This window comes from Chanos chanos, chromosome 8, assembly GCF_902362185.1.
Source record: "Chanos chanos chromosome 8, fChaCha1.1, whole genome shotgun sequence".
NCBI lineage: Eukaryota > Metazoa > Chordata > Actinopteri > Gonorynchiformes > Chanidae > Chanos > Chanos chanos.
Genome location: NC_044502.1, coordinates 7,828,081 through 7,855,580, shown reverse-complemented (window position 1 = coordinate 7,855,580; position 27,500 = coordinate 7,828,081). Strand labels below are relative to the sequence as shown.

The window sequence follows — 27,500 nt, the reverse complement described above, 5'->3', positions numbered from 1 at the left end:
GTGCTTTCTTCTATTTTTTCATTTCTTGCTCTCTCTCATTCTTTGTGACCATATACGCGGTTCCTGTCGTCTTTTTGTTCCCCTGCGTTGAGTTGGGACTACATTTCCCATGATGCAAAAAAAAAACCCTCAAAAAAACAAGAGGGGTGTAACAACAGTCCTTATAAACTTTTTAAAAGGGACAAAGCAATGAATGTCATAGTGGTCCACTAGCCATATTCTTGAACTCTTAATCTGGAGGGGTTTCATGTGTATATCACTCAGACATGGCTGTTTTTCACGTTTTACAGTGTCATTTTATTCTTTGTGTGTGGGTGTGGGTGCGTGTGTGTGGGTGCGTGTGGGTGTGTGTGTGTGTGTGTGTGTGTGTGTGTGTGTGTGTGTGTGTGAGACAGATTTTAACATCAATCTCTGGTGGTCGTGCATTTCCCCTCTGTTCAAGGCATTTCAGTGTGGCATGATATTGCGAGAATGCTCTTGCTGTTTGATTCTTTTAATCTGGGATTACTTTATGGGGAAAAAACACTCTCTCTTTCCATAAGTTTGAGAGCATTTTCACTAAACCGTTTGTGTGTGTGTAAACAAAGCTGACCAATGTAGGGAGTCTAAAGTAGGCTTTTTGCTCACATTAGGAGAACACTAGGTAAAAGTGAGTATGGTGTACAGACAGTATACCAGAGTCTGGTCAAAAGGTGATTACACATGTTTTTATATCACTGAATTAAAGATACTTTTTAAAGGTTTAAACTGTTATCATGTAATGATATGAGCCTGGTCTGTTGGGAAGATTTTTTTTAAAATGAATGAATTTATCTATTTATTTAACAGTAGTTGTCACTCTTGTTTGCTAAACACTGTAAACATATTTGAGTAGATGATTTTCTATGTTATACATGAAGAGTTTTACGGTTTTCCAGAGAGCGGTAGGTTAGCACCAGGCTGTTCGGTCTCACTAATTATGTTCCTGTGCTGTCTCCTAGGCAACGGTCCTCAGTTTTACAGCATGAATCGCCCAGCGACGCGGCAGACTGCGCCCTCTGTTGGCGGCTCTCTGCCTTACCGTCGACCCCCTTCAGTAACCGGTCAGCCCAACGCAGTTTCAAACCCAAACGCCAACCTGACCCAGAACCAGGTCAACGGAGGACCGCACTACAACCAGAACCAAGGTACAATTCAATCCAGGTTTCAGCTCTTAAGAACACGTCAAGATAAAGAGGACGCTTCTTCTCCATCTCTCTTTTCCCTGACTGGTCGTAAACGTAAAAACACAGGGCAGGTGGAGTTGGTGCTGTAGCTCTCTCTGTGTCATTCAGAAGTTTAAAAGAAGAGGGGCTTTTTAATCCCAGCGTCCTATGGTTTAGTGGACAGATAGTCGTCATTCGATCTTGGTTTCTTTTATATTTCTTGCTTTCCTATTCCACTGAGGTCTGTTTTAGCAAGGGCAGGGCCACGCGTTCAATCAAAACTAACGACACTTTTTTTCTTCTTTTTCCTTCTCCCTTTATCATACTCTCATCCCCCCCATCCACTATTACTTTCATCCCCTTCTTTCATCTCCTCCCCTTTGTCTCACCCCCCCAAACCCCACCCATTGTCGTTTTTGCACACGTCGCCTCCCGCCGTCTCTCTCCGTCCGGAGCAGTAGGCTCCGTAGCCCCCCCTCCCCCCTCCATACTCCAGATCACCCCTCAGCTTCCTCTGACCGGGTTTGTGGCTCGAGTTCAGGAGACCAGTAAGTTGCAGGGGCAGCGCAGTCTTGCGGGGTACTGGGTGTTCAGTGTGTTTTGATGCATGAGTGCATGCCTTTCGGTGAAGTAGATTGCATATGTTTTTATAGGGGTGTATACATAGAAGCATGGTGTCATCTCATAGGGCTTTTTTTTTTTTTTTTTTTTTTTTAACAGCATTGTCAGAAGGACTGCAGTCTTATCATACAGCAGTATGGATGACGTATTGCTACTGAAATAGAAAGTGCTCTAATTTGCTGATTTCTGATCAGTATTGCTGCTCCAATTGTAATTCCTCCCGTAACCATTATTTACCAAGAAGCAAAACTGAACTCAGATCAGCACTCCACGGCTCTTTCTGCTTTTATGAACACTGCAAACTTACTTCTCACTGCATGCAGACGTTGACTCACTGCATGGCCGCATCCTCAGCAGTGCTGATATTTGTGTAGCATAATATTCACATATTTATGATTTTTTTTTGGCGTTGTTGTTGTTTGCACCACCCACCTCAGTTTCAGATGCACCTCCTCCACCACCACCTGTGGAAGAGGCTGAGTTTGCGGAGTCAGCCCCACCCCCACCTCCACCAGAGGACTATGAGGATGAGGAAGGGGACGAAGAGGAGGAGTCGGCGGTGGTGGAGTACAGCGACCCCTACGCGGAGGAGGACCCGCCGTGGGCACCGCGCAGCTACCTGGAGAAAGGTACAGCGACTAAACCGAGGGCCTTGTCTCTCTTCACTCCGCTTCTGCTTTTCTCTCTCCCTGCCTCCCTCATTTCCTCTCTCTCTCCCTGCCTCTCTCTCTTCCTCTCTCTCTCCCTGTCTGTCTGGTCTTTTTTTAGGCCTCCTTTTTTTTTTCTGCGTTTTCTCTCTTCCTATTCTTTATGCTTTCGCTTAATCTGAGGTTCGCTCTCGCCTGTCTTCCACTCTCCCCCTGTCTGTCTCTCTCTTGGTTCCTCTCCATTTGACTAGTCCTCTTTTGCCTCCTTTTTTCTCTCCCCCCCCCCCTTTTTTTTTTTATTCCTTTTGACCCCCGTTTTGAGTCCTTTTCTACCTTTTTGTTTCTGCTCATTCGTGTTTTCTGTTGCTTCCAACCTGCCCCCCCCCCTCTATATTTCTACGTCGTGTTTCTGTCTGCTCCTGACTGGTTCTCTGGTCTCTGATTGGCCGGCAGTGGTGGCCATCTACGACTACACGCGAGATAAGGAGGACGAGCTGTCCTTCCAAGAGGGCGCCATCATCTACGTGATCAAGAAGAACGATGACGGCTGGTACGAGGGGGTCATGAGCGGAACCACCGGCCTGTTTCCTGGCAACTACGTGGAATCCATCATGCACTACGCTGACTGAGCCGCGAAAAAGCCGCCACCCCCCTCTCTCTCTCTCTCTCTCTCTCTTTCTCTCTCTCTCTCTCTCCTGAGCTCCATCCCTCTCCACATCTCACACACATACACACACACACACGCACACGCATATGCATATACATATACCACACGCTGTCCTTGATCAACTGATCAAAGCCAGCACACGCATATACACTTACATTTGACTGGAGAGATGGATGGATGAAATGGAGAGCTGTTTGGATGATGGGGGAGGCGGGAGGAGAGGAATACTTTGAAACAGAAAGAGGTGGAGAGGGGGAAACATTTGGGAAAAAAACAATATTGTACATTTGAGATGGGGGGGGGGGGTCTCATCGGTTGTTGTGAAAGGTACCTTAAGAGCTGTACACCATCAAACGAAGGCTTATATGATGTTTGAATTGACAGAGTGTGTGTGTGTGCATGGGTGTGTATGTGTGCATCGGTGAGGGATGACCTTTCGAGACCATTAAAAACGCCGGTAGTCTCTTCATTTGAATGGTGTCCAACTCTGCTGTCAATGAACTTGTGATATGGTGGGGGGAAAAAAAAAAAGCCAGTACATTTTTTCTTCTCTGAACCAATAACCCCCCCTCCCCACCCCTCCTCCTCCTCCTCCTCCTCCCCTTCTATCTTTCCTTCCCTTTAGCCCTTCCTCCCTCTTTCCTTTCCTTTTTAAAATGGAAGTTGTGAAGGACGGTAAAGCTTACTGAAGCTGAAAGAACGGACACTGTGCCCCATCCTCCCAGTTGAGCAGGTCCCCAGATGCCTGTGTTAAAAGCAGAAGCGGAGAGGAGAGGAGAGGTAGACTCTAAATTCAGGCCTTTGTGTTTTTATAGGATGTACGTTGGGTCACCGCTGTTATCCAAACTCCTGTCCCGACAAAAGGAGCCCGTAAAAAACAGGCCATGGAAGAGTCTCTGAAAACAGAGAAACGGTCATTGATATGCCACATAAAGAACAGAGAGAAGCTGTCAAATGGGTTTGAAGTTCATTAATTATTATTAAGGTTTTCTTTGGTGTGGATTGAGAGAGTTAGAAGTTTTTATTTTATTTTATTTTTTCCAGTTTCTCTTAGAGATTTGGGTGTTTTTACATTTTTTGAAGGCTTTAGAATGGGGAGAGGGAGGGATTAATACCAAAGGGTCCAAATGAGTTGAGAGTTTGCAGAGTAAAACAGAAACGAGTGAATCTTATCTGTCTCTGTCAGACCTGTTCGTCCATCACTTTTAGTCTTAATATATATATATATATATATATATATATATATATATATATAATTTTTTTTTTTTCCCTCTAGCTCATGGGTTTTTGTAGTGCTCTAAGTATTTACAAATATATGTCTGTTCTTCCACAAGAAGAAAAAAAAAAACCTTTTGTCAAATGTTCAGGAAGCTTGTGCCATAAAAAAAAAAGTTTATTGATAGCTAGCTGTGTGGATGTGTGAGTGTGTCAGTGTGAAAGAGAGATTTAAAGTTGCATTTGAAATATTCTCTCACAATATTGACTCATCCCCCCCCCCCCCCACCCCCACCCCCCAAGACCTTACAGCCAGCTCTGGAGACACAGAAGATACTATTCTATTACAAAATGTTGAGATATATATCTATAAATATATATATATATATATATATATATATAAATGCATATATATATATTGATTCATATTATATATGTATTGTGTTGGTATGGTATGATTAATGTGAAGGTTACACAAGATCCGTAGAATCTGCAATAATTGTGGCACAGATTTGAAAGACTTTAATCTGAAGACAGATGTTTTGAGCCTGCAAGCACAAAAAAAAAAAAAAAATTGAGAGAGAGAAATGCAAGGAACGGCTGAAGGATGTTTGGACGACTAGAAGGAGGGGGGAAAAAAACCCGGAAGGAAACCAGCGCAATCAGAAGAGACTTGTAAACGACCTTCTCAAAAACACAGGCGACGTGCTTTTTTTTTTCTCTCTCTCTCTCTCCTTTTCATTCAGAGCTGTACTAATGCACAGAGACTTTTTCTATGAGGTACATTGATGTCTTTATGTGAGTACTTGTATGCTTGTGTGTGAGTGTGCGTGCGTGTGTGTGTGTGATGTGAAATGTGGATTTCACTGTCTCTGGATCAGTGGCAGCGAGTTGCTTGTCTATGTGTTCAAATTTCCCTTTGATTTTGATTTTTGGTTTTTCCCCCTGGAGGGTCACTGGCCGTATGTGACCTTATTGACTCTTGCATGTCAAATATGTGTTTTGTTTTGTTTTTCTCCTGCTGGTGGAGACCATCTGGACTTATCTGGCCTTTAAATTTACAACACCCCTGACCAGGACTACCCCCCCACCCACCCCCCCACAAAACAACAGCATTTACTGGATTTACTGCACCAACCGTACAGAGATACACACAGTTGAACTTAGCAAGGTCCCAATGAGCTAGTAAATAGTTGAATCAGGTACAGTCGACCGGTGTATGTTCACAACCGTTTCACAAGACCAGCGTGGCGTATTCCCGCTTCCGACAGATGGCCGGAACACGGTCAAGAGCCCAAAACGCAAAGGAACGACATGGCTGAGTTTTCCGTTTTAAAAGGAAGCCAGACGAGATGTGAAAGTGGCAGACGCGGCGGTCTCTGTGCAGTCCAGATAAGTTCCCTCAGGCTCTGCCTCTATTCCGATTTTTAATGAGTGAAGTGACCAGAGCGCCCTCTGGAGGTCCCATCCAGAACTGGACCTTCTCAATTATCCTCTGGGCTCATCCAAAGAGAACAGTGACCTCTTCATTTCTAACCTCAAACCATAAATGTGAGACTGGAGGATTAAGGCTCTGGGAGTATTCAAGAAAAACAGCAGAGTTAAAACTTTAAAAAAAATGATGTTGAATTAAGTGAAGTTTCAGCATGCAAGAATAGCATTGATTTCTTATAGCAACATCGTGATTTTTTTTAAGATGCGATGCTAATATCATGCTTTTGGTGAATTTGATCAGATCTTGTTGTTAATCGCAGGGAAGCCACAGCAAAATCATTCAAAAATCTACAATGTTTGTATATGTCAAATGCTGTAGCTGCATCTTCAATACACCCGAGTTCTGTGGATGTGGACACAAAATTAAAGAAACTCCAAGGGGAATAAAGAAATAAATAAGAATGAACTGAACCTCAGCGACTGGCGTGGAGTTTCATTCTGTGAGGCTGAATAAATGTGTGTGAGAAAGAGAGATGTAGCCAAAGGTTCACATATTTCTGTAAGCTTCCAAAATATTCATGTTTTGTTTGAAGACGCACCACCAGAGTTCAGTGTTTTGAACGTTTTATTGTGGTATTAATCTCAACATAGAGGTTATGTACACAAGTCATTACAACTGGTGCTCAACTTCTACAGCACAAATCAGATATAAATTTTTATATGAAGAATATTCATTTTAAACTAAGAATATTATTTTTCCTCTTTAATGCTAATGAATGCTATAATGGTGTTAAACAGCTGAAGAATTAATAAGCTATAAATTTTTTTTCTTCAATTTGAATTTTTTGAATTGGGATGTTGGAATGAAGATCTTAATATTTCCAAATAGAAAGAAAATTATATTTATTCGCCTTCAATTCTTAATAATTGGCTCATTGCTATCTAGGAAAATATTTTACCATTATATTTATCAGTTACAGCAGACAAAACTGTAAAAAAGTAAAAGAAAGAGAATTTTAGACTGGGAAGTTTAATATCCAGGTTTTTACTAGTACAAAAATCATTCACTATGCAAATATTTATTATTTAAAGGCAAATTTTCCTTACTTCTATAGGCTATACGTTTATATGCTTTTACTCAAATCTATCTTTTATAATGTTGAATCGGGCTGTGACACACATTCACAGTAATAGAAAAAACACTCAACAGTGTAACCTTTCCTATACTCGAATCTTAAACATACTTCCCCCTCCCCCCCTCTCCTTCCCCTATTCAAGTTAGCAAATTTTTTTTTTTTTTTTTTTAAGGGTTTTTTTTTTCTGTATGTTTAATTAATCAAACCAGCAGTTTTCTCACCTCTGAGAGAAGATGCAACTTTCTTACAAAAATAATCCTTCCCCACTGAACAGAGAGATAAAACATGGAAACAACAACTCACTCGACACAGAGTGACACAACAAATTCACACCCAAGAAGGTCTTATATCTTACATATAGTATTGCTAAGGCGGGAGAGAAAGAGAGAGAGAGAGAGAGAGAGAGGGAGGGAAAACATTTTCTTTTTCTTTTTTTTTACCCCTGAACTTTTATCATCATAACTCCTTCCCTCACCCCCCCCCCCCGCCCCCCTCCATTCAGGCTACCAGCTGCTTTTTGCTGTACAGAGAGAGAGAGAGAGAGAGAGGGAAAAAAACAAGATACCACCACAAACAGGAAACAGGAAGAGCTCTAAACGAAAACAGAGAGAGGGTTTTTTGTTTTGTTTTGTTTTGTTTTTTTTCACATCGCACTGCACTCGAGTGGAATTTGTCGAAAGTGGTTCCTCCGGCCGCTTTGCACGCCCCGGTGTTTGGGCTCTAAGGCTCACAGATCATGGTCTCCACCACATACGTGTTCTCGAAGTGGCGAATCTTGTGGCAGTTGAGGGCTTCGCGCTTCTGGATGCCTGTTGCGGATTCAGACGGACGAGACATTAAGAGCAACCCAGAGAAAACGTCTCACGGCTGGTACAGAGGTTAAGTGTTCACTGCAGTGCGTGACGTCTCTCTGCTCCTTAGATATGTGTGTGGACTTGCCAGCTATGGTTTGACTCTGCTGTATTGTGTAGGTCAGAGGTTCCAAAATCTTTTTGAGCCAAATTACGCTCCTCAAGTAAGCCATTAAGATTTTAACTAAATTTATTTAATATGACATTTATGTTTCCATTGCGATCTCACTAACGCCTTGCAGTACCGACAAAGACCACTAGGGGACTGCAAACACCCTGTTGGGAACCTCTGGTGTGGGTGAACGGGTTTATGTGTGTTTATAGACTCACCCAGGATGGTATCTCTGCGCTGTAGTCTGTAGGTGTCCCTGCCTCTGCACAGACTGGAGATAAAATAGCCCAGCTCCTCCACATTCTCCACTCTCTCAGTCACCATCATCTGCTCATGCACCAGGTATGACTGAGGCAGGTATGTCCCGGCCTAAACACACACAAGCACACGCCGAGTTAAAACAAACACATGAGCACGCCCACCTGCCACGCTCAAGTTACACGAGGTGGCCGTTTTGGCTCGTTTGTGCAACAGCGTGATGTCGCCATGGAGGGTTGCTACGGTTACCTTGATGTTGACCAGCAGCTCCAGCAGGTCTTTGGGAGGCATGACGACGGAGGTGTTGAGAGGGATGACGTAGCATTTCTTCAGGCTCAAATCCAGATAGGCAGTGAGTCTCTGAGAAAAGAGAAGAAAAAAACCCAATCCGGTGAGCGAAGGAAAAGGAGCGTGCACACCTGTCCGTCTGTGTGTGCGCGTGCGTGTCTGTCCGTCTGTGTGCGCGCACGTGTGTGTGTGTGCGTGCGTGTGTGCGCGCGCTGTGTGTGTCTGTCCGTCTGTGTGCGTGTGTGTGGATGTGCGTGTGTGTGCGCGCGCGTGTGTGTGTGTGCATGTGTGTGTGTGTGTGCGATTGTACCTTGTTGAAATCGTGGACAATGTCGGCCGGGTCGCTGTCGCTGAACTCGGGAACGGGGACGTTGATGAGCTCCACCTCCTCCTCGGCTAGAATGCGGAAGTGCTCTTCAATCCTGCGGAGCTGAGACGGCAGGTTCTCCACCATCCCTTCCTCCTCCTCCTGGATCATGAAATCCTCCTCACGGTAATCCACTCCGCAGAAGTACACGCCCTCCTGAGGAAGAACAGCACCATCATCATCAACCTGCAGGGATACACATTCATCTCTTTACAGGCAGTAATTTCATAAATTATTTAATACATCTTTAGAAAATTTCCGTAGGATTCGCCGCAGTTTAAGCTGCGTTTTAATGAGACGCGCCGAAGTGGCGTGTATCCGGAATCATCTTCCATGTGGATACAAACCTTTAGGTCATTAGCTGTTAGATCACGAGAGCTCCCTCTGACTCACCTGCATAATGTAGTACCTGTAGAGGTAAGCTCCACCCACCACCACACCTGACAGCATGAGGGCCAATCCCAGACACATGCACCAGCACCATGCCTTTGACTGCTGGCGTACGCGGACGCCCTCCTCCACATCCTACGGAGAGGGAGAGGGAGAGAGAGAGAGAAGAGTCAATTACAGTGCAACAAAAAAAAAAAAACCCTAAATACTCTTAAAAATAATCCTTTGTAAAAATACAGGCCAAAAGCCAGTTGCTCATTGTATTTATCCACTGGTTTATTGCCCTTTCTTTTTTTGGACTATGAATTGGGTCACAATTTAATACCATGAAGTCACATGTCATGTCAAAGTTTTTCTCTATTGTGAAATACGGCCACTGGGTTAGGACAGAGTCGTTTGGATGTCTATGGCCTGCGATAACGTATTATGTTGTTTGTTGTTTATTGTTTACGTAGTGTGTAGGGTTCCAGATGAGTGGGGCTATACAGGCGGCCCTTGTACGAGCTCATCAGAGATCTATAAGACTTACAACAGCACTTTACTGCCATGGTCGGAAACAACAAGCACAACTACTTATGTAACACATAGTCACACTGAGTGCTCACTGTTAATCCGCTCAGTTCCTCTACCATACACACACACACACACACACACACTCTCTTTCGTTCTCTCACATCACAAGATCTTGGTGTCAGCACACAACAAATTCAATAACTCCACGGCCACAACACAATGTGTGGACAACACCTTTCCCTCTCTGGACACCATCATCACCTCTACTTTCCTTCCCCTGTTTGCTTTCTCTTTCGCTGTGCTGGCCATTTCATTCTCCTCTCTCTCTCTCCTTTTTCCATGTTCTCTTGCCTTGTTTTCGTTTTATTTGTTCTCTCTAATGTTTTCATCCTGTTGTACTTTATACTGTTCACCCTCAGCTCTGTCGAAATCATTTCACTCTGTCACTGTTTGCCGCTGTATCCCGTTACATTGACGATGTTCAGCAAGCGCTGGTGTTTGTCAAGTTCCAGTGTGTGGAGATGGGAGCCATGGGTTACAGAGACAAGAAGTGTCTATGAAGTCCAAAGACTTCAGACAGCTTAACTTAAAACGTGACTTTTTATAAAATGTCTTTACACATATGAACCGCTGATCAGATTGTGTACAAGCGTCTGTTGTGAAACTCACCTATTTCCTGTTCTGAAATTTTTATGTTGTTGCAATTTGCCTAAACAGGACTGTGTGTTGTTAACAAACAACAGTTTACACAAACTCTCTTTGTGTTTCGAAAGGGTAAGAGACAGAGAGAGAGAGGGATTTGTGAGCCGATAGCAGTGTTTTGGTCAGGACTTTGCTTGGGTGTGGCTGTGTTTAAAACAAAAGCATTGTTAGAAAGGCATGCCGGGAGATTTCATATCTCTCCTCAGATAGGGACAGAAACAACAACAAAAAAAGTCACCATGAAGCAAATGAGAAAAACATCTGCTAAGCAAGAAAGAGATAAACAATGAGAGAGAGAGAGAGAGAGAGAGAGAGAGAGAGACGTGTTGTCATGTTCTTTGATTGATCATACAGTTATTCCTTTAGGACAGTAGTAGACGGAGGAATGCAGCAGTCCACCGGCAAATTATTGTGGCCTGTTTTTATCCGGCTTAACAAGCTTCCCGTGTTGCCCTCCAACGTGACGCGGGAAAATAAAAATTTGATGCAAAAACAGCCAACTGTATCGCCAACACTGTATCGACAGCAGATGGGACTGCATGACAACGTGGAAAAAATAGGAGGAAATACCAGCAGGTTTGCGCGTGAGCAAAAAGGAAGCAGTCGGTGAAATTTCACCGTGCCAACGGAAAACGAAGGTGCAACTCATGGATTCTGTCTGTCCGTTTCTCGTTAGACCTTAGCCCTGACAAACTCACTCTATAATTCAGAGATGCCACAATCAGTGAAACATAAGGTCTAAGGTCAAAACCCGAGCTTAAACAAAATGGTCATGTCTCTTAACACAGCACGATTCTAGAAAAGCGACGGCGAAGAGTTCTGTTTTCGTCTGCCGTGTTGAACTTATAAACGTCTATAATGCTAAGACGAGTTTTACGCTTTCATAACTTCCACAACAGCTAACCGTAAGACATTACTTCGTTCCTTTTTCGTCGTATTCGCACCTGTTTTTTTTTTTTTTTTCTCGCCCTTCCTCTCTCCCCTACTGATACTGTAAAATGCTGACGAGATAAAACCGCGCCCCACAACTTCCCTGTCCCTCACCTTGACATAGCTTAACATGTATGGGCTGTTTTTCGAGGAGTTCTCCTTTAACATTCCTGGATCTAAAATATTTTTACACGAACGTACTTCTTTATGTAAGACAGAGCAAACTAATTAATAGTTATGCTGTTTGAGTAAACAATACATGCAGCCCATTAAAAATAAACCATGGTCTGGTAAGGGCATGCATTAACACACCACTGGGACCCTTTATTGGTCTAGTCCAGATTGCATTTTGTAGAGTGTTTGTGTGTGTAAAAGAGGGAGCGCAGAGCAGGTTGCGGTACCGTCGGGTCCGCAGGCGCGAGATCTGCCGGCCCCTGCCCTAAATTAGGCCTTAAACTCTCACACTAAGCAAGTGATTACACGTTGTGCTTTTTACTCGGTTGATTCATCCACGCTCGTCTTTCCAAGTGCACGTACACGCTTATCTTACGCACCTTTATCCGCACCGACACGCCTCTTTTCACAATTCTGGATGAAGGTGTGGTAAAAGTGCTTTTTTTATGTTGAGGGTGTGGCAAAAAAAAAAACCCCTATGCCACAGTGACATCTGTAAAGTTCTGTGGAGGTTCTCATTCCAACTCTCTCATCATGCTTGCTCAGGTAAACTCCCACAGAATGGAAAAGTTCTTCCTCATGTAAAGTTACCGACGTTGATATCCAGTCTCTAAACCATGATGTGATACAGTTGCGTAAGATTCCCCGAACAAAAAAAATGTCCAAACAGATCAGTTCCCTTAGTTTTATTTTCAACGAACGCGCGCTCGCACACATACAGTTGCTATCTATTTTTAAATTCTTCTCTTTCTGACACATTTCCTCTTTCGATTTAACTATTCAAAAGAAACAGGCTGAATCCTGAATCTCCCTTCATTTCCAAAACCCACACACAGTTCTCACACCGTCTCATTTCCAAACACACACACACGCACGCACACACACAAGCACAAACACAAACACACAGTCTCTTTCTAAATCTCTCTAACACACACAGACACACACATACACAGCGAGCTGCAGCTTAAGTCTAACAGAGGGAGCCTTTGTTGGAGTTATCTGAACTGCCAGGAGGTTTAATGGAACAAAAGATTCCTGTTTTTAGGGGTAGACGGATCCAGTGATGTAGGACTGAGCCTGGCTTTGATCACCTGTGTGGCTCAGAGCTGAGAGACGGGCCACAGAGCTACACTATGTCAGACCACACAGAGTTTATTTAATGGTAAATCAATGACAGCATTGCGTGGTCTGACAGCTGCTCCAGCCAATGGAATTTGTGCTAGGGGCGGGAGCACATTTGTTCCTGAAGTTTTGTTGTACTTGTACATTTGAAAGTATGCATAAGTGGAGATTCATTTGAAGGGGGAAAAAAAACCCAACATCAAAACAACCCAGATCATTCTTGTCTCCAACTACATACTCTCAGTATAGTTCCTAATATGTGGATTATACCTAGTCTTGGAATAAATGCATTTAAGTCCGGGATAAATCCTGATCCTCGCTTAAATGTGGTTTTGTGAGGACTGTTTTCGAGCCATCCATCCATCCATGACTTACTGTCTTGAGCGCCACAGAAGGTCATGTAACATAAACAGACTGGACTTGAGGCCACACTGCAGCTGCCCTAACATAGGAAACCTCAATACAGAGGAAACTTTGAACCGTCAAGGCCGTGTCCTGTGAAACTGAATAACAAAGGAGAGAAAAGCAGCTACTCAGCCGAATCCCTGTGACACTTATTTATTGATGATTTCTCCCATGTTCTGACATAAAGCAGAACCGATCCAAATCACACTGAGTCATTAACAGCGGATGATTTTATTCCAAAACAGTCGCGTTAATTCTACATTCAAAGACGGGAGCATGTAGGCGACTGAAGAAAGAAACAGAAATTGAACAGAAGGCAGAGATTTGTGATGAGTCAATTTGTCTAACACCTCGGGTCTCTACAGGAAAAAAAAGCACCCCACGCGTTTACAGAGCTGTAAATATCTCTCAGTCTACCTAAAGGCGCCGATTCACTCCTTTTTACTCACTCATCCCCCTTTTCAAAACACTGTACAAAGCTGCGAGTCAAGTACACAATGATTAAAAGCCTTAAACGATGTGTGTACGGGAAATGCAACGACCAAAATAGATTCTGAGATCTGCTGCTCATTCTACACATCTGCAAACCGACTAAACGAATTTCGACATGATAAGCTGTTCTGATGTCCATTTAGGAAAAAAACCCAAAACATTTTCATAACAAAACATATGAAGCTCGAGCTCTAAATATCTGACAAGTATATTTCGTCACAGTCTACCTCGATACAGGCTTCATTACACACATAGTGGCGTTGAATATCAATTCTAGCTCTAGCAAGCTATAAACGAAATATGTGGATATAGCTTTGTTTTTTTGCAGCGTAGTTCGCAATTCCGAAGCTTCCTTGATTCTTGGCTAGTCAGCTAACGTTATCTGCGTTTTGTGTAGTCAGCCATTTTCCCACTGTCTACCTTCATCAAGACGATCCTGTTCATGTAACGACTCTTCCTAACTAACCCACACAACTGACACAGTTTATATTATGTAGTACATATGCCATTCATTAGCCTTGTGAGCTTTTGATAAAGAATAATGAAAGACAGTGGACAGCACGTCGAATATAACGAGCAAGCTTATAATTTGGTTTTAGTTTGACAGTGGAAACCGAGCTCAGCTCTTAGGAGTCAAACCTCCTTTGAGGCCTCTTGTTTCTTTCCATCGACTTATTTGCCGTCGATTAACTACAATAAAATGACACGAATTCGTGTAAAACGGTAAAACACGCATTTAACCGTAAATAGTTTTTAAAATGAAAGTTGTGCACCCTATGTTGAATAACTTGAAAATTGAACAATAGCTTTAAAAACCTTGATTTAACTCACCCCTTCCTCAGGAATCAAAGCTTCATCTTTGCCTTCCTTCTTTAAATCTTTTTGTCCCAGAGCGGAGTTAAAAGTTAATTTGACCATGGTGAACTGCTGTCTTCAACTAAGCAAGAATGTTGTTTCCACAACAGAACAAGCGCCTCGCTCTGAACAGAGTCAAGTTACAACTTGCAATGACGCATTTAGCTAAGCCAAGCCGAGACAGGATCAGTAGTTGCACGATGCCCCCTATGGCCAGTAGGGGCGCATTCTACAAAATAAACCGAAAAACATTATGCCTGTGGAACATATTACTACCGTTACTATCGTTAATTTGAGTGTTATTTGCCAAAGCTACTGGACCACTCAAATTTTAGTTGTCCATTTTGAACCGCCAGTGGTAAGTTCTCATTAACAGTAACACGAACAAAAGCGCTGAGTAGTGTGTGAATTTAGGCCTGCAATATCTATGTAGAAGTATAGCAGAATAAGCTACGATATTTAAAAAAAAAAAACGTTATTTGATCGAGTACGTTTTTTTTTGGACTTAGTTACAATACATTTGGGGGGAAGGACTATAGTACAAACAGAGGTTACCTTTCGGTCGAAAAATTTTGACCAGGTTAAAAATGGACAGTTAGTGGGTGGCACCTTGTTGAGCATCATTAATACAAGCATCTCCTCATTTTGTTTATCTTCATAAACCGGGAATGCAGAATTCGGGCTAAAGTTACATCTTCCCTGATATTGTTTTCGCACGTCTAGTCTTTTTTTTATGCTCAAATAACACAATGGAAAGGAAAAGGTACAACAGATGGTTACAGGGAGATACTGAGAGAGAGTTGGCTGATGTAGCACTGAGCTCTCCTGCCAAGTGGAGACAGGACTCCAGTCTTCTCCTGTGATGAAAGCAGTTCTCAAATGTCAAGCAGACTCATCATAGAAGGCACAGTTAGCCCCACCAACTTTTTGTTTTTATTAATCTTACATATGTGTAATATTGGTGCAATTAACAGCAATATTTAAAACCCCACATCTCCACAGCAATATTTAAAATCCCGCATCTCCAAATTGGAGGGTACATTGTGTATGTGTGTGTTTGAGACTGGATTTGCTTTGTTTTTGTACCAGTGCAACCAGGCTGAGGTCCATACCAAAATATCCAATTGTGATGGCTCTGCTTAATTCGACCCATTGTGTTGTTTTTTTTTTTTAATGTTTTGTTCACTTGCACTAAAGGAAGAGAACAGCAGGAAGGACCGATTCAGAGTCACTTTACGTGGGCCTGAAGGAAGCTGAGGGGGCCCTGATTACACTGGGTTTTTGGCAACGTTTCCAAATGGGTGGAATCCCTGCTGTCTCAAATTGGCCAGAGGCAAGAAAAGCTGGTTCTCCGGGGGAAATTCCTCCCAATGCGTCCAAGTCCATCCTAAAAAAGGAAACGCGAGATATGAAATGAATGACTTAGGCTGACAAAAAAGTTACTGTTGTGTGCAAGATGGCAAGAGACAAATATGTAATCCTCAAGACAACAAGTGAAGAATGGAAAACATCTTATAATTTGTCATGGACAGAATGTGGTTGTGCTATGTTAATTGGAACATCAAAAAAACCCCAAAACATGGATGTTAACAAAAAGTAATAATTCATAATACTATGAAAAGCAAGAAAGGGCGACAGGCTTTGAGAAAAAAAGTGTCACCCTCATTTTTCTCTGGCTCCAGATTTACAGGCTCAGCTGAAAAGGCTTGATCCAGTTCACCCTGCATGAAGATTGTGACATAATGGTAGTTTTCTTCCAGTTTAATGGAGTTCACCACAGATGCAAATTTAACATTCCTCAAGCGGATGCCAGCCTCCTCCATCACTTCTCTCTTTGCACACTCCTCCCATGTCTCCCTTAGGTAAAAAAAAACAAAAAAAAACAATTTTTTTGCATTCATATATATTGTATTTTGCCTTTTTGGGAGGTGTCTGAGTGTTAATTACTGAGTCATAACACATCATAAAAGTCATTTTAAATCATAAACATAATTCTGACAAATGATATGATACTGCCTATACCTTTAATTTTGTCATTATTAGAAAGGTAACGAATTCTTAAGATCAGTCCACAAAAACCTGATGAAAGTTGTCATTGTAATATTGAGAAAAACATACCCAAATTCCATGTGTCCTCCTGGTAGCTGGTAAGCTCCTTTCCCTGCTGAACTCTTTCTTTTTCCCATGAGGACGCAGCCGGGGTGAGCTGCATCGGTTACAAGAACCCCGACACCAACACCAGGGCGTTTTGGTGTACAATTCTGCAAGACTGCAGTCATTGTACTCAAACTAAGGAAATATAAGATAACACAGCGCGTTATGTACTTGAATGCAAACACGTGCAAACATGTACGGGTGCTGTACTTTCATTTCTCGATCAAGCTACTCTACGACAGGGACATCACAACACAAAAATGACTCACTGAAAACTTCTCTGAAATAAAAATCTCTTCACAATGATCATACTCATATTCCTCGACATACCGATCAGTACTTTTCAGACTAAGCCCCTGACTCTTAACATTGTGTCTTTCTTGGTAGGAGTAAAATCAAAACGTGCTTCCCTCAGCCAAAAGACATAAACGTAATTTGTTAGCCGAGAGTTATTCATGAATCAAACTACGTTTTTTCGAACCGCTGGACTCAACGCGCAGATGCGCAAATGACGTACTTGTACGCAAGCGCATAGGGCGATTTGTTTTTCTACGGTGGCGCTGTTGGAGAGTGAAAGATGGCGACGTCCCTGATTTGCCGCAGGTTGTCCGCTGGACTTAGGAATTCCGGGTCCAAGACGACACTAAACTCAGCAGCCAAGGTCGGTTGGTATATGAATGTTACTACGTATCTCCTATATCACTGTGGTCATATGAGCGTTCAATTCAATTACATCGAAAAGCTGTAAATAGTTTAGAATTCATGGGGTCACATTTGACATTAGCTGTCAGCTAGCCTTAACCTGTCAAAATAATTCCGCATTTAGCGAGCTAGTTACTGCTACTCATTTGAAAGATGATTCCCTTGTAAACTTCAGACACTATCACTGTGATTAAGCTAACCTGATACCTGGCAAAATCTATGCCTAGCAACATTTCCTACTGTGTGAAATAGCTAAATTGCTAGCTGCAGTAAAGTCCGTAGTGTTTCTCCAGCATTTGGACAGCTTGACCTCCATGGAATGGCTGTTTGTGGATGAACATGCTGTCGCTTCCCGATAGTAGTTTGGCCCAATAGCTATTAGCCAGCATTTGGCAGGAAAAAAAACATGTTTTTACAGCATGGAAGACGGTAGGGTTTAACTTATTGCTGTAAGTTCAAACAAGGACCCGAGGGTAGGTGATAAACATTCCTTACTGTCTACTCTGAAAGATCACTACTTTCAAAGACTAAATTTTGGAACCGTATCCATGTCGAGTAAGTGGTTATTTTTAGTCTTGTATACTCGTCTCGTGTGACTGGCCTGGTTTAGTGTCGCTCGTCAGTTGACTTAGCTTTTTGCTTTCAAAAGAATGTCTGGTCAGGTAGAACACCCAACATAACGGTAGCTGTAACAGTTGTTCTCCTTGATAGGAGAGTTTATGAGCCATGTACTGCGCAGGGACCTATCAACATTAAAGCTTTGTGTCCGACCTACTTTAATACTCCCTCGCTGAAGCAGAAACAAAATTAAACGTATTATACAGTATTTTACTAAATGACCTGACACACACACACACACACACACAAACACACATTTTAATATCCTCTTGGCAGTTATGAATGTTACATATAAGGATTTGACTCAATGTTTTTATCTACGCTCCTCAGCACTATATTCAGTTGTTGTGAATATACCATGTGATGCTATAGCCAAACGTGACTTTGAAGGCCCATGTACCTCTTGCCCTAGTTATTCATCTGTACTGTGCAGGTTAACTGTATCCGTACAAGTACAAGGGCATTAATTCCATATCCATCTGTAGCGGATTACTTATCCCACAGTCAGTTAGACTCTCCCTGAAACAATTATCTCAGTTCAGTGTGCACCAAAAGAGAACAGGGACAGACCTAGCTATTTGTGTATCTTTTGTCTCTGTGAACTCTCCACTAACCGTGGTGTGCCCTGAACCGTTATGCAGCTCTAAGTTCACATCATTATTCTGCAGTGCCTCTTTTCACTGCCCAATTCAGCCGACTGAACGTTTTCACGGATATACCCCCCCCCAGGTGCTCGGTGGGACGTCCGGTCTGTTTGGCAGCCATGGCAACCAACCGTCTCCGCTAGCAACGGGACAGCAGCAGAGGAACCTGTCCCTGCATGAATACCTGAGCATTGGTCTGCTGAAGGAGGCGGGCATCTCTGTGCCCGCGGGCATGGTGGCAAGCACCCCCGCAGAGGCATACGCTGCCGCCAAACAGATCGGTAAGAACCAGACGCCGCTGAAGCCTGTTGCCATAACAACCTGAGGCCAAGGCTGGTTTTTTTTATACACACCAGAGGGACTTAAGCACATACGAAACACTGCATATATTGAAGTCCTACAAATAAATTGAACATCATTCAGTGTGCTGGGTTTGTTTTTGTCTTTGCAGAGTGGATTGCATGTAGAGGTCAGAGGGGAAAAATGTTTCATTATATGCAAATTTAGGAAGTTAGCCAGGCAAGCGAAGTCATCCAGGATGAAGTTTGAGTAATTCGGGCGGTGGTTTTCATCACGTAGTTTGGTGCTAGAGGAAATAAAGAAGATCGGTATGCGGTAAAGAAAACAGCCTTTGATAATACAGCAAGTAGATGTCTGTCTCTGTGGCTTTCTTCTCGATTGATCAAGAGAACAGAGCGTAATGTAATGGTAACAGGGCTAAACTGTTCTGTTCAGTGAGCTCATAGGAACTCAGAGGGTATCTATGGATAAATAAATGTTTTATGAATGCATTTCCTAGCTGTCTTGCCATGGTTAGTTACATAGTGATTGTTGCAGGCATTCAAATATTCTTTTTAGATATTTACTTTGCCTGTCCATTATGTTCTTACTGTATTTACCAAGGCTGTCCTCATTAAATACTTAATAGAGGATTTATTGCAGCGAGCTATGCCTGTAAATTTATGACCAAACCTCGGTGGTTCTGTGTTTTGACTTGTAACCTTAGAAGCTGCAGAAAGGAGATAAAGCCAGTGTGAGTGTGCATGCCTGCTGAGTATTCCCACAGACAAACTCTGAAGTCTAAACATAGGCGCACTCAACTCTTCTGCAAACAAGGAAGGCTGAGCTATCTGTCCACAGGCTGTCAATAGTGCACCTCTCCCTGCTCTGAAGGCCCTTGAGCGAATGAATGAATGAATGAATGAGACCAGAGGTTGTGCTTGTAAACTGACTGGAGTTCTTCTTCCAGTGAAGGCCACTGTCTGTGCTGGTTATGTGTTGTAGCTCAGAGGTGGTAACACGGAGCGACAGGCCTAAACTCTTCCCTATTGGTTAAATGGTGAAGGACATTTACCTTGTTATCAGAGACCAGCTGTTCAGGGTTTTTTTTTTTTGTGTTTTTTTTTGCTGTGGAGAAGATTATGTGTTTAGTCACTTCAACATTGCAACGCTTCTTTTACAGTAATACCTACGGTCTCTGTTTGTTTTGTACACTGCTTAAATGTTTTTGTTCTGTTTTCTATAAACACTCCATAGAGAGGAATATCACCTTTGTAATTATTTTGATTCCTGAAGGCATTCTGTAATTTTGATGAATATGTTTGCCTTAGCTTTGATTTCATGGACAAACAGTAACCAAATATATTCTGTCACTTCCCCTTTTTTTTCTGTCAGCATTCGTGGGCAAAACCAGTTTCTTCAAACTGAAGTTTCAGACTCGGATGAACCATTAACAGCGGGGAGTGTTGTAATCCTTTTGTAGACACGGAAAATCCCGTTAATGAAACCTGACACTTGCTAAACTCTGTCCCGGTCTCATATTTGAAATCCCTGACCTTTCCCACCGTGCTGACGACAAAGCTCGGACTCAGATTTGAGCCGCGACAAGGTTTCTCCCCTTGTAGATTTTCAGATTCATTCTGAGAGCTCACCAAACATAACAGTTAGGGACAGAAAGGATTGACTGGCATGATTCACTAATGCTGAGTCAGTCGTGAAAAGGAGAAGTGATCATGAAGTGGTCTGAAGTCGGCTGTTGTGGTGTTTTCTGTCTCTGTGAAAATTACACAGTGCTATCTGTTTGTCCCCCTTTTGTATATGTGTGTGTGTGTGTGTGTGAGATGATCATGTCAGCACTGGTCGAGTGATATAGTACGTAGCTTGTGCTATTCATCAGATGCTGCGGTGGCATAGACTTTGTGTGTCTCCTCAGCTCGGGGTTCTGTTCGCACCTGTCTGTCCTATTTGGTTTGATTCATTCCAAGATGTTGTTTGCTTTTTATGTCTTATTCATGCTAAAACCTGTCCATGATTGACTGAGTCTGTCTGCCTGCTCCTCTCTGTCTTGCCTTGTTCTCGCCCTCTCAGGCTCTAAAGATCTGGTAGTGAAGGCCCAGGTGCTGGCAGGAGGCAGAGGTAAAGGCACGTTCGAGGGAGGACTGAAGGGAGGTGTCAGAATTGTCTACTCGTAAGTGTCAAGATGCATTTTAACTGCGTGTGTGTGTGTGTGTGTGTGTGTGTGTGTGAGAATGCCAGTAGTTGTGTGTATTTGAGCACAACTGAAAATATGTATAAATTGGACATCCTTTTATCAACCCTGAGCACTCTCTCTCTCCCTCTCTCCCTCCCTCTCTCCCTACCTCCCTCCCTCTCCCTCTCTCTCTCTCTCTCTCTCTCTCTCTCTCTCTCTCTTTGTCTATCTGTTTGCAGGCCAGAAGAAGCGAGGGATATTTCCTCCCAGATGATTGGGAAGAAGCTGTACACTAAGCAGACAGGGGAGGCTGGCCGTATCTGCAATCAGGTGTTTATCTGTGAGCGCAGATATCCACGCAGAGAATACTACTTCGCTATCACTATGGAGAGGTCCTTCCAGGTGAGGCTTTTGTTTTCTAGTCGTCATGGTAACCCTCTGCCATTGACATGTTATATTGTTTTTAAATTGTAGCTGTACTGATCAAAAGCCACCTGTCCATAGGGTGTTGTTATGAGGATGGTATTTCAAGGGTGTCCCTGTTAGACCGAAAAAGTTGTTCCTGAGCATTGGTGGCAGACCATAAAAATGAAATAGATGTAGGGTATATTTTGTCCTCCAGAGGGCAAAAGTTAATCGTTTGCCTTTTTTATGTGTAGTCACTGCCACTAGAGGGCAGTAACTGTACTATCACATATGGTGTTTGAGCTCCTCTCAGCCAGCACTCTGCCAGACAAACCCAATCTCTCAGTCTTGTTCTCTTTTATTTAGACAGATTCATCAAAACACCTTTCTCTTCCATCTTTTTCTCAGGGCCCTGTATTGATTGGCAGCTCTCAGGGAGGTGTGAACATTGAGGATGTAGCGGCAGAGAATCCAGACGCCATCGTGAAAGAGCCCATCGACATCGTGGAAGGCATTAAGATGGAGCAGGCTGTAAAAGTAAGAGAGAATATGAACGTGTCTTCTTCATGTACAAATCAAATCACCACTTTGCATGCCGAAAATTCCACCATCTTATCCCTGTTGGGATCTAAAGACGTCGGTCATTTTAGGCGTTTCAAGGCAAACGAGTCATTTTTCATGAGTTTTTTTTTTTATGTGTGCTTTATCACTTTATAGTCATTTTCAAATATGAAAATGAGACACCATCGTGTCTGATCTGTGTACCTCCTTTGTCTCTTCATCTCTGTCTCTCGCCCTCTATTTCTCAGGTGGCGAAGAAGATGGGATTTCCTCCCGCCTTGGTAAACGAAGCTGCGGAGAATATGATAAAGCTCTACGACGTCTTCATGAAGTATGACGCCTCCATGGTGGAAATCAACCCCATGGTGGAAGACTCGTCGGGCATCGGTACAAACGCGACCGATCGCTCCCGCTACCTCGCGTGCCCCTCACGCACTCGCAGAAAAAAAAAAAAAAAACATCGCCCAATGACACTTTAAATCTTCCCCCGACTGCACATAGAAATTAAAAATTCACGACTCCAGTAGTCTCACTCTTAGTGCCGCCCAGAACTTGGCGCATCACTTCAGAGCCAAAGAACGAATAAAACAAGGGAGTTCTGTCACCAGATCAACGTTTTCACTCACAAAGCGCTGCAGCATTATGTGTATATATCATTGATGACAGTTATTGTGTTTTACGCTCCCCCTGTCAGTCCAACACAGTGAATGTGGACGGTATGAGTGATGTGTGATCTGTTCATTACTGACAGACTCTCTCACTCTCTCGCTGTTTGTTTACAGTGATGTGTATGGATGCCAAGATCAACTTTGACTCAAACGCGGCATACAGGCAGAAGAAAATATTTGACATGCAAGACTGGACCCAAGAGGACGTCAGAGATAGACAAGCCGCCAAAGCTGACCTCAACTACATCGGCCTGGACGGCACCATCGGCTGCCTGGGTTAGTGAAACGCTCCAGCACTTTTTAAATAACTGGTCTCAGTAGTCAAGTTACCTTCTGATGGAAACGCTCACATCATCGGTAAAAACGTTCAGCTTACGCAGAGCAATGGGGGATGTTTTCTCGTGTAGTTTGAGACAGTTGAGCTGTGATACAGGAGTGAGAAAAGGAAAAAAACATTTACATTCTATAGGCGATAAACAGGCTATGCGCAGTCTCTAGGAGATTTCAGGCACTCCGGTTCCATTGAGGGAATATTAGAGAAACGGCCAATCACATGTAATGTCATATAATGGGAGTAAAGGGTGCTGTAGAACATGTGATGGAAATTATCTCTGGACCAACCAGGAGCTTGTTCCTTATGGATTCCAGAACATTCTTAGAGCATTCGTTCTGTACAGCAGCACAACAGAAAACAATTTATATCTTAGATACATAGAGTTAGTATGTGGTTTGTGTGTCCCAACTTAATTAAATCCATTTTTCTCAACGGCACAAAAAAAAATTCCCTCTGTGTGTATGTGTGTCTAAAGTCAATGGGGCTGGACTCGCCATGGCAACAATGGATATCATTAAACTCCATGGTGGTACTCCTGCTAACTTCCTGGATGTGGGGGGTGGAGCCACAGCGCAACAGGTGACAGAGGCCTTCAAGCTCATCACCTCAGACAAAAAGGTAACGCAGCAAAGTATTATGGGCTGTGCAGTTATCTGGTTCATCACCAGTCTCTGAGCCAACTAACTCCCCAACCACATCATGATTTTTGTGTGTGCAACTTTTGTTTGGTATTTGTGTCCTTGTCATAAATTATTTAGTACCTTTGTTCGAAAACAAACGTAGATCTGTTGCATAAACAATTGTCACTGAGTTAACTTAAGTATCCGATCATGTCATGTGTTTGCATGTGCAACTCATATTTGGTGCCTATTTGATAATCGTAGCTGTGTCGTAAAGATGCACTTTGAGTTGGCTGGAACTTTTCCTTCTTATGCGCAACTGTCAGGATAGATGTCTATGTTTAGTGTATGTATACGTCCTTTATTATTTTGTACAATTACGGATTGTTATCAATAGAACTGTGCTCTGTGTTGGTTCTCTGTTGCTGGGTAACAGGTTCAGGCCATTCTCGTGAACATTTTTGGAGGCATCATGAGGTGTGATGTCATCGCTCAGGGGATCATCATGGCCGTCTCAGACCTGGACCTCAAGATCCCCATCGTTGTTCGGTTACAAGGTGAGAGAACGAGCGAAAGACACAGACAGGAGAGAGGTAGCGGGTAGTCTAACCAACGTGGGCGAGAGAGAAAGGCACAAAGTGTGGCAGATGTGATGGAAGAAGAACAGTTTCAGTGAAAAAAAAAAAACCCCTCTGATCTACTGCCCTCGTGCTTTTGGCTGGGCTTTGTTTTCTTGGCCGCTCGGCTCTGGCATCGTATTAATGCCCCTGTGCTTGTGTGCGCGCCTCAGGAACCAGAGTGGACGATGCCAAGGCACTGATCGCTGCCAGTCCTCTGAAGATCCTGGCCTGTGATGACCTGGATGAGGCCGCTAAGATGGTACGACAGCAGAGCCGCTTCTGAACACGACAGTTACTCTCTCAGTTCTGGAGAAAAAGACATCTTTTTTTTTTCATAGTTTCTCTTTTTCTCCTGTCGTCTGTATCTTCATGCTCTCTCTCTTCTTCTTTATAGGTTGTAAAGCTTTCTGAAATCGTGTCGTTGGCCAAAGAAGCCCAGGTGGATGTCAAGTTCCAGCTGCCCATTTAAAAAAAAAAAACACAACTTCGTTCAAACCACACCCCTGGGAAACCACACCCCTTGGAAACCACACCCCCTCCTATGAAACTGAAGCTGTAGTGTTGAGATCCATATCTCTAAAAGGGTTATCATTTACAACTCACTCTTTGTCTTTTCTGTTTCTTTCCATCTGTCTAGCACTGTCGGGTTTTTTTTTTTTAAACTGACCCAATAGGACTGTCTTACCTGCCCCCCCCCCCCCCCCCCCCATGTCAGTCAGTGCTTCCATATTGTGTCCAATCTGCTACAACTGTTCAGATCCCAAATTGAACAACGTAAAGCTTCTATGTATAAACACACACCCCTTCATCCCCCTTGCTGAATCCTCCTCTTGTACTGTGAGCCCCGCACTGGTAGCGTCTGCTAGCTCAGTTCAGTGTTACTCTTTTCCGTACCTGTCTCTTTGTTTTGGTTATTCCTCTGTTGTTTCGTTGTTATTGTTTCTTTTTTTTTTTTTTTCTTAGAGGGGGAACTATTTATGTGACACTCTATTTATAGTCATGTATTGTACAGTGGGGCTAGGTTTACTGGTTAAAGAATGTCGTTGACTCTGCTCCTGTTCGCTGCCACGACGGTGTCTCATTAAAATCTGTTTCCACCTCCGTTTCTTTCTCAGAGTGTACCCATTACATCCTTTGACTCGGGTGTTCCAAAGAGCACGGCACTGTTTCAGAACGCACAAGCACTCTCGGGAGTTTATGTATTATTGTTTTTTTTCTTTCTTTTTTTTTTTTTTCCTCGTGTTTAATCTCGTCATACTTGAGAACCTTTGGCACAGATGTGGGGTAAATAAAATGAAGCTTGCTTGAATTGTTTTGGTTTAATCATGATGATGGTGATGATGGTGGTGGTTCTAGTGACGGAGGCCGTCAGTGTGAAAAGGCTTTTGCGTGACTTGTTTATATTTTTAAACGCCGGTGTTCTCTCGGTGGTGATGGATACTTTGCTATTCCTCAATCCTTCATCTCCCAGCTGCCTCATCTGACAGGTACAGGGCTGTCTTTTATGTGATTTTAGAATAGGAGGTTACCCCCCCCCAACAAAGGTTACTTCTAAGTCAGAGAAAATTAGGAGATATAAGTAAACCACCTCCATAAAATTCTGATACACCTTTTCTGTTGAACATTTATTTGGGAGACTGAGGCATAATAATAACGTTATGAAGCTGTCATAACCACTTCCAATTTTAGAAGTCATATTGGCACGTCATCCTATATGAAATTTCAAAATGCACTTAAGCATGTCCGACTGCTTCTTAAATATAACCTGACAGCTTGGTGAGACCTCAGCGTCGACTTAATTATGAAGTGTCCAGATGAGTGTCAGTCAGACCAGGCATAGATGGATATACTTGGGAGAGGTGTGGATGGATCTGTTCATCCTATGTAGCTCGATAAAAAAACAGATAGACCACCTGACCTGCCCAGTAGAGGATCACCCCAACTGGAGCCAAAGCACTGGATGCCTCGTAAAGGACTGTACCGCGGTCTGTCAGGGCTACACTGGAAAAATAAAAGTCTTTCCCGCATGACTTTGTTTTCTTCCGCTGTCATCTGCATCACCGTTTGTACAGATGCACACATACATACACACATCAACTATCCTGCTTATTCTGCGTTTCCTCTCAAACCAGCCAACGAACGTCTCACCACAGTGTCACCCCAGAAATGTTCGACGAGGTGTGAAAAGTTTTCGACTTCTGCGCATGGAGATGTCACATTGGTTTAGTCTCTCATTTCTCTCTTCAGACACCGAGAAGCCATATGCGCGGCCGATAGACTTAGCCCTCCACGCTCAAAACGTCTGAATGACTGAGCAAATTCATGTCCTCCAAATGTTATTTATATCTGAATATACAGCTCAGCGTACATTTGCGCCAGACGTGCTGTTTCAGGTGCATTCATTCGGCAAACACGGAGTTCCAATACGACGTAAGCTTATTTGGTAAAAAGCTGTGCCCCTGGTCTCCCTTTGAAACTGAAATCTAAACTATGAAGACCAAAGGGCTGTAGGAAGATGTTCTCACTACTAAAAACGGCAAAGACCAACAACATTGCCTACCAGAGCAGGCTTGGGTTTCCTCTTCTAATTCTCATAGCCCTGTATATGCATGTATACACATACACACCTAAACTCTCCTGTGCGCTCTCTGTTGGCCAGACAACATTTTACCACGGTGTCAGCGCCTTCCTCCTCGTGTTGCATGGAAACTGCAGCCTCAAGTACCGAGAGTAAAAAGAGATGTACGAGAATATTTTCATTAGTAGAAAAACAACCAGGAACAGCAACAATTCCACCCACAACAGTCTCCGTTTACTTATTTCATAAAGTTGATATTTTTCAGACGCACGCTAGCACAATGCAGAAGATACACATTGTGACACTGGGGATGTAACGCCAAGTTCACTTAATGCGCTCTTATTGGATGCGCTATCATTCGAAAAAAAAAACCCCAAAAAAACATTTGTCCATCATTTCATATCGTGTTTATTGGCTTGCAGTGCTCGGTTCTCAACTCTGCTCTCATCTCTTTTCAAGGCTTCTTTTGCGTGTCTTCTGTTACTGAAAGCGAGAATTCTCCCATTCCCCGATATGAATTGCCATGCTCGCTTCAGAAAAACCTAATTTGCATAATTTCCCACCATGCCGTAGGGTGCCTCATGCTTACCTGTTTATTCTTTGTTGAGCTTTTTTAAATTCTTTTTTTTTTTCTTTTTTTGGGGGTGGGGGCTGGCGTCAAGGGGAGTTGGGGGGGGGGCTTTAAAGCTGATGTCATGCTCTGTCAGCGCCCACAGGGTTTAAATCATTCTCAACTTTTTCATGGGGCAATGTGCTAAATCTT

At 43.1% G+C, this 27,500-nt stretch overlaps 4 protein-coding genes across 10 annotated transcripts in view; 2 read left to right on the top strand and 2 right to left on the bottom strand.

Moving 5' to 3' along the window:
* The window catches only part of abi2b (abl-interactor 2b), an 11,747-nt gene extending 8,657 nt beyond the window's left edge, over nucleotides 1–3,090 (top strand). For 2 of the 5 annotated variants that reach the window (XM_030781400.1, XM_030781399.1), the window contains exons 7-8: nucleotides 2,249–2,434; nucleotides 2,906–3,090. In XM_030781400.1, the coding sequence (XP_030637260.1) occupies nucleotides 2,249–2,434; nucleotides 2,906–3,081 (362 nt within the window). In that variant the 3' untranslated portion in view covers nucleotides 3,082–3,090. Of the gene's footprint in view, nucleotides 1–980; nucleotides 1,167–1,645; nucleotides 1,733–2,242; nucleotides 2,435–2,905 lie in introns of all 5 variants that reach the window. The other 3 variants (XM_030781396.1, XM_030781397.1, XM_030781398.1) reach the window with 3 other exon arrangements.
* A 3,285-nt stretch (nucleotides 3,091–6,375) lies between these two features.
* itm2ba (integral membrane protein 2Ba) lies at nucleotides 6,376–14,528 on the bottom strand. 2 transcript variants are annotated; one of them, XM_030783385.1, is made up of 6 exons: nucleotides 14,340–14,528; nucleotides 9,174–9,305; nucleotides 8,724–8,966; nucleotides 8,375–8,485; nucleotides 8,086–8,236; nucleotides 6,376–7,713 (listed from the first exon to the last, which is right to left on the bottom strand). In XM_030783385.1, exons 1-6 carry the CDS (start codon nucleotides 14,424–14,426, stop codon nucleotides 7,625–7,627), a joined length of 813 nt encoding a protein of 270 aa, XP_030639245.1. In that variant the 5' UTR covers nucleotides 14,427–14,528; the 3' UTR covers nucleotides 6,376–7,624. The 2 variants fall into 2 exon arrangements, with proteins under 2 accessions (XP_030639245.1, XP_030639246.1); XM_030783386.1 differs by having other exon boundaries at nucleotides 8,724–8,936.
* Nucleotides 14,529–15,298: 770 nt separating this feature from the next.
* Nucleotides 15,299–16,929, bottom strand: nudt15 (nudix (nucleoside diphosphate linked moiety X)-type motif 15). 2 transcript variants are annotated; one of them, XM_030782389.1, is made up of 4 exons: nucleotides 16,848–16,929; nucleotides 16,482–16,652; nucleotides 16,024–16,220; nucleotides 15,299–15,750 (listed from the first exon to the last, which is right to left on the bottom strand). In XM_030782389.1, the coding sequence occupies exons 2-4, from the start codon at nucleotides 16,640–16,642 to the stop codon at nucleotides 15,632–15,634; spliced, it is 477 nt and encodes a 158-aa protein (XP_030638249.1). In that variant the 5' UTR covers nucleotides 16,643–16,652; nucleotides 16,848–16,929; the 3' UTR covers nucleotides 15,299–15,631. The 2 variants fall into 2 exon arrangements, with proteins under 2 accessions (XP_030638249.1, XP_030638248.1); XM_030782388.1 differs by having other exon boundaries at nucleotides 16,787–16,920.
* Nucleotides 16,930–17,083: 154 nt separating this feature from the next.
* Nucleotides 17,084–25,468, top strand: sucla2 (succinate-CoA ligase ADP-forming subunit beta). The gene is made up of 11 exons (XM_030782687.1): nucleotides 17,084–17,178; nucleotides 18,567–18,762; nucleotides 20,849–20,948; nucleotides 21,191–21,353; nucleotides 21,765–21,893; nucleotides 22,166–22,304; nucleotides 22,700–22,861; nucleotides 23,395–23,537; nucleotides 23,976–24,096; nucleotides 24,330–24,418; nucleotides 24,554–25,468. Exons 1-11 carry the CDS (start codon nucleotides 17,095–17,097, stop codon nucleotides 24,626–24,628), a joined length of 1,401 nt encoding a protein of 466 aa, XP_030638547.1. The 5' UTR covers nucleotides 17,084–17,094; the 3' UTR covers nucleotides 24,629–25,468.
* Nucleotides 25,469–27,500: the final 2,032 nt, after the last annotated feature.

Coding starts and splice junctions, on each gene's coding strand:
- itm2ba (XM_030783385.1), bottom strand. CDS start 14,426: ATGGTCAAATTAACTTTTAACTCCGCTCTGGGACAAAAAGATTTAAAG. Junction 9,306..14,339: donor CTTTGATTCCTGAGGAAGGG/GTGAGTTAAATC, acceptor CCCTCTCCGTAG/GATGTGGAGGAGGGCGTCCG. Junction 7,714..8,085: donor GCGCAGAGATACCATCCTGG/GTGAGTCTATAA, acceptor AATCCGCAACAG/GCATCCAGAAGCGCGAAGCC.
- sucla2 (XM_030782687.1), top strand. CDS start 17,095: ATGGCGACGTCCCTGATTTGCCGCAGGTTGTCCGCTGGACTTAGGAAT. Junction 18,763..20,848: donor CGCTGCCGCCAAACAGATCG/GTAAGAACCAGA, acceptor TCGCCCTCTCAG/GCTCTAAAGATCTGGTAGTG. Junction 22,862..23,394: donor CGGCACCATCGGCTGCCTGG/GTTAGTGAAACG, acceptor GTGTGTCTAAAG/TCAATGGGGCTGGACTCGCC.
- nudt15 (XM_030782388.1), bottom strand. CDS start 16,845: ATGTCGAGGAATATGAGTATGATCATTGTGAAGAGATTTTTATTTCAG. Junction 16,653..16,786: donor TTATTTCAGAGAAGTTTTCA/GTGAGTCATTTT, acceptor ATATTTCCTTAG/TTTGAGTACAATGACTGCAG. Junction 16,221..16,481: donor GGAGGACACATGGAATTTGG/GTATGTTTTTCT, acceptor TTTTTACCTAAG/GGAGACATGGGAGGAGTGTG.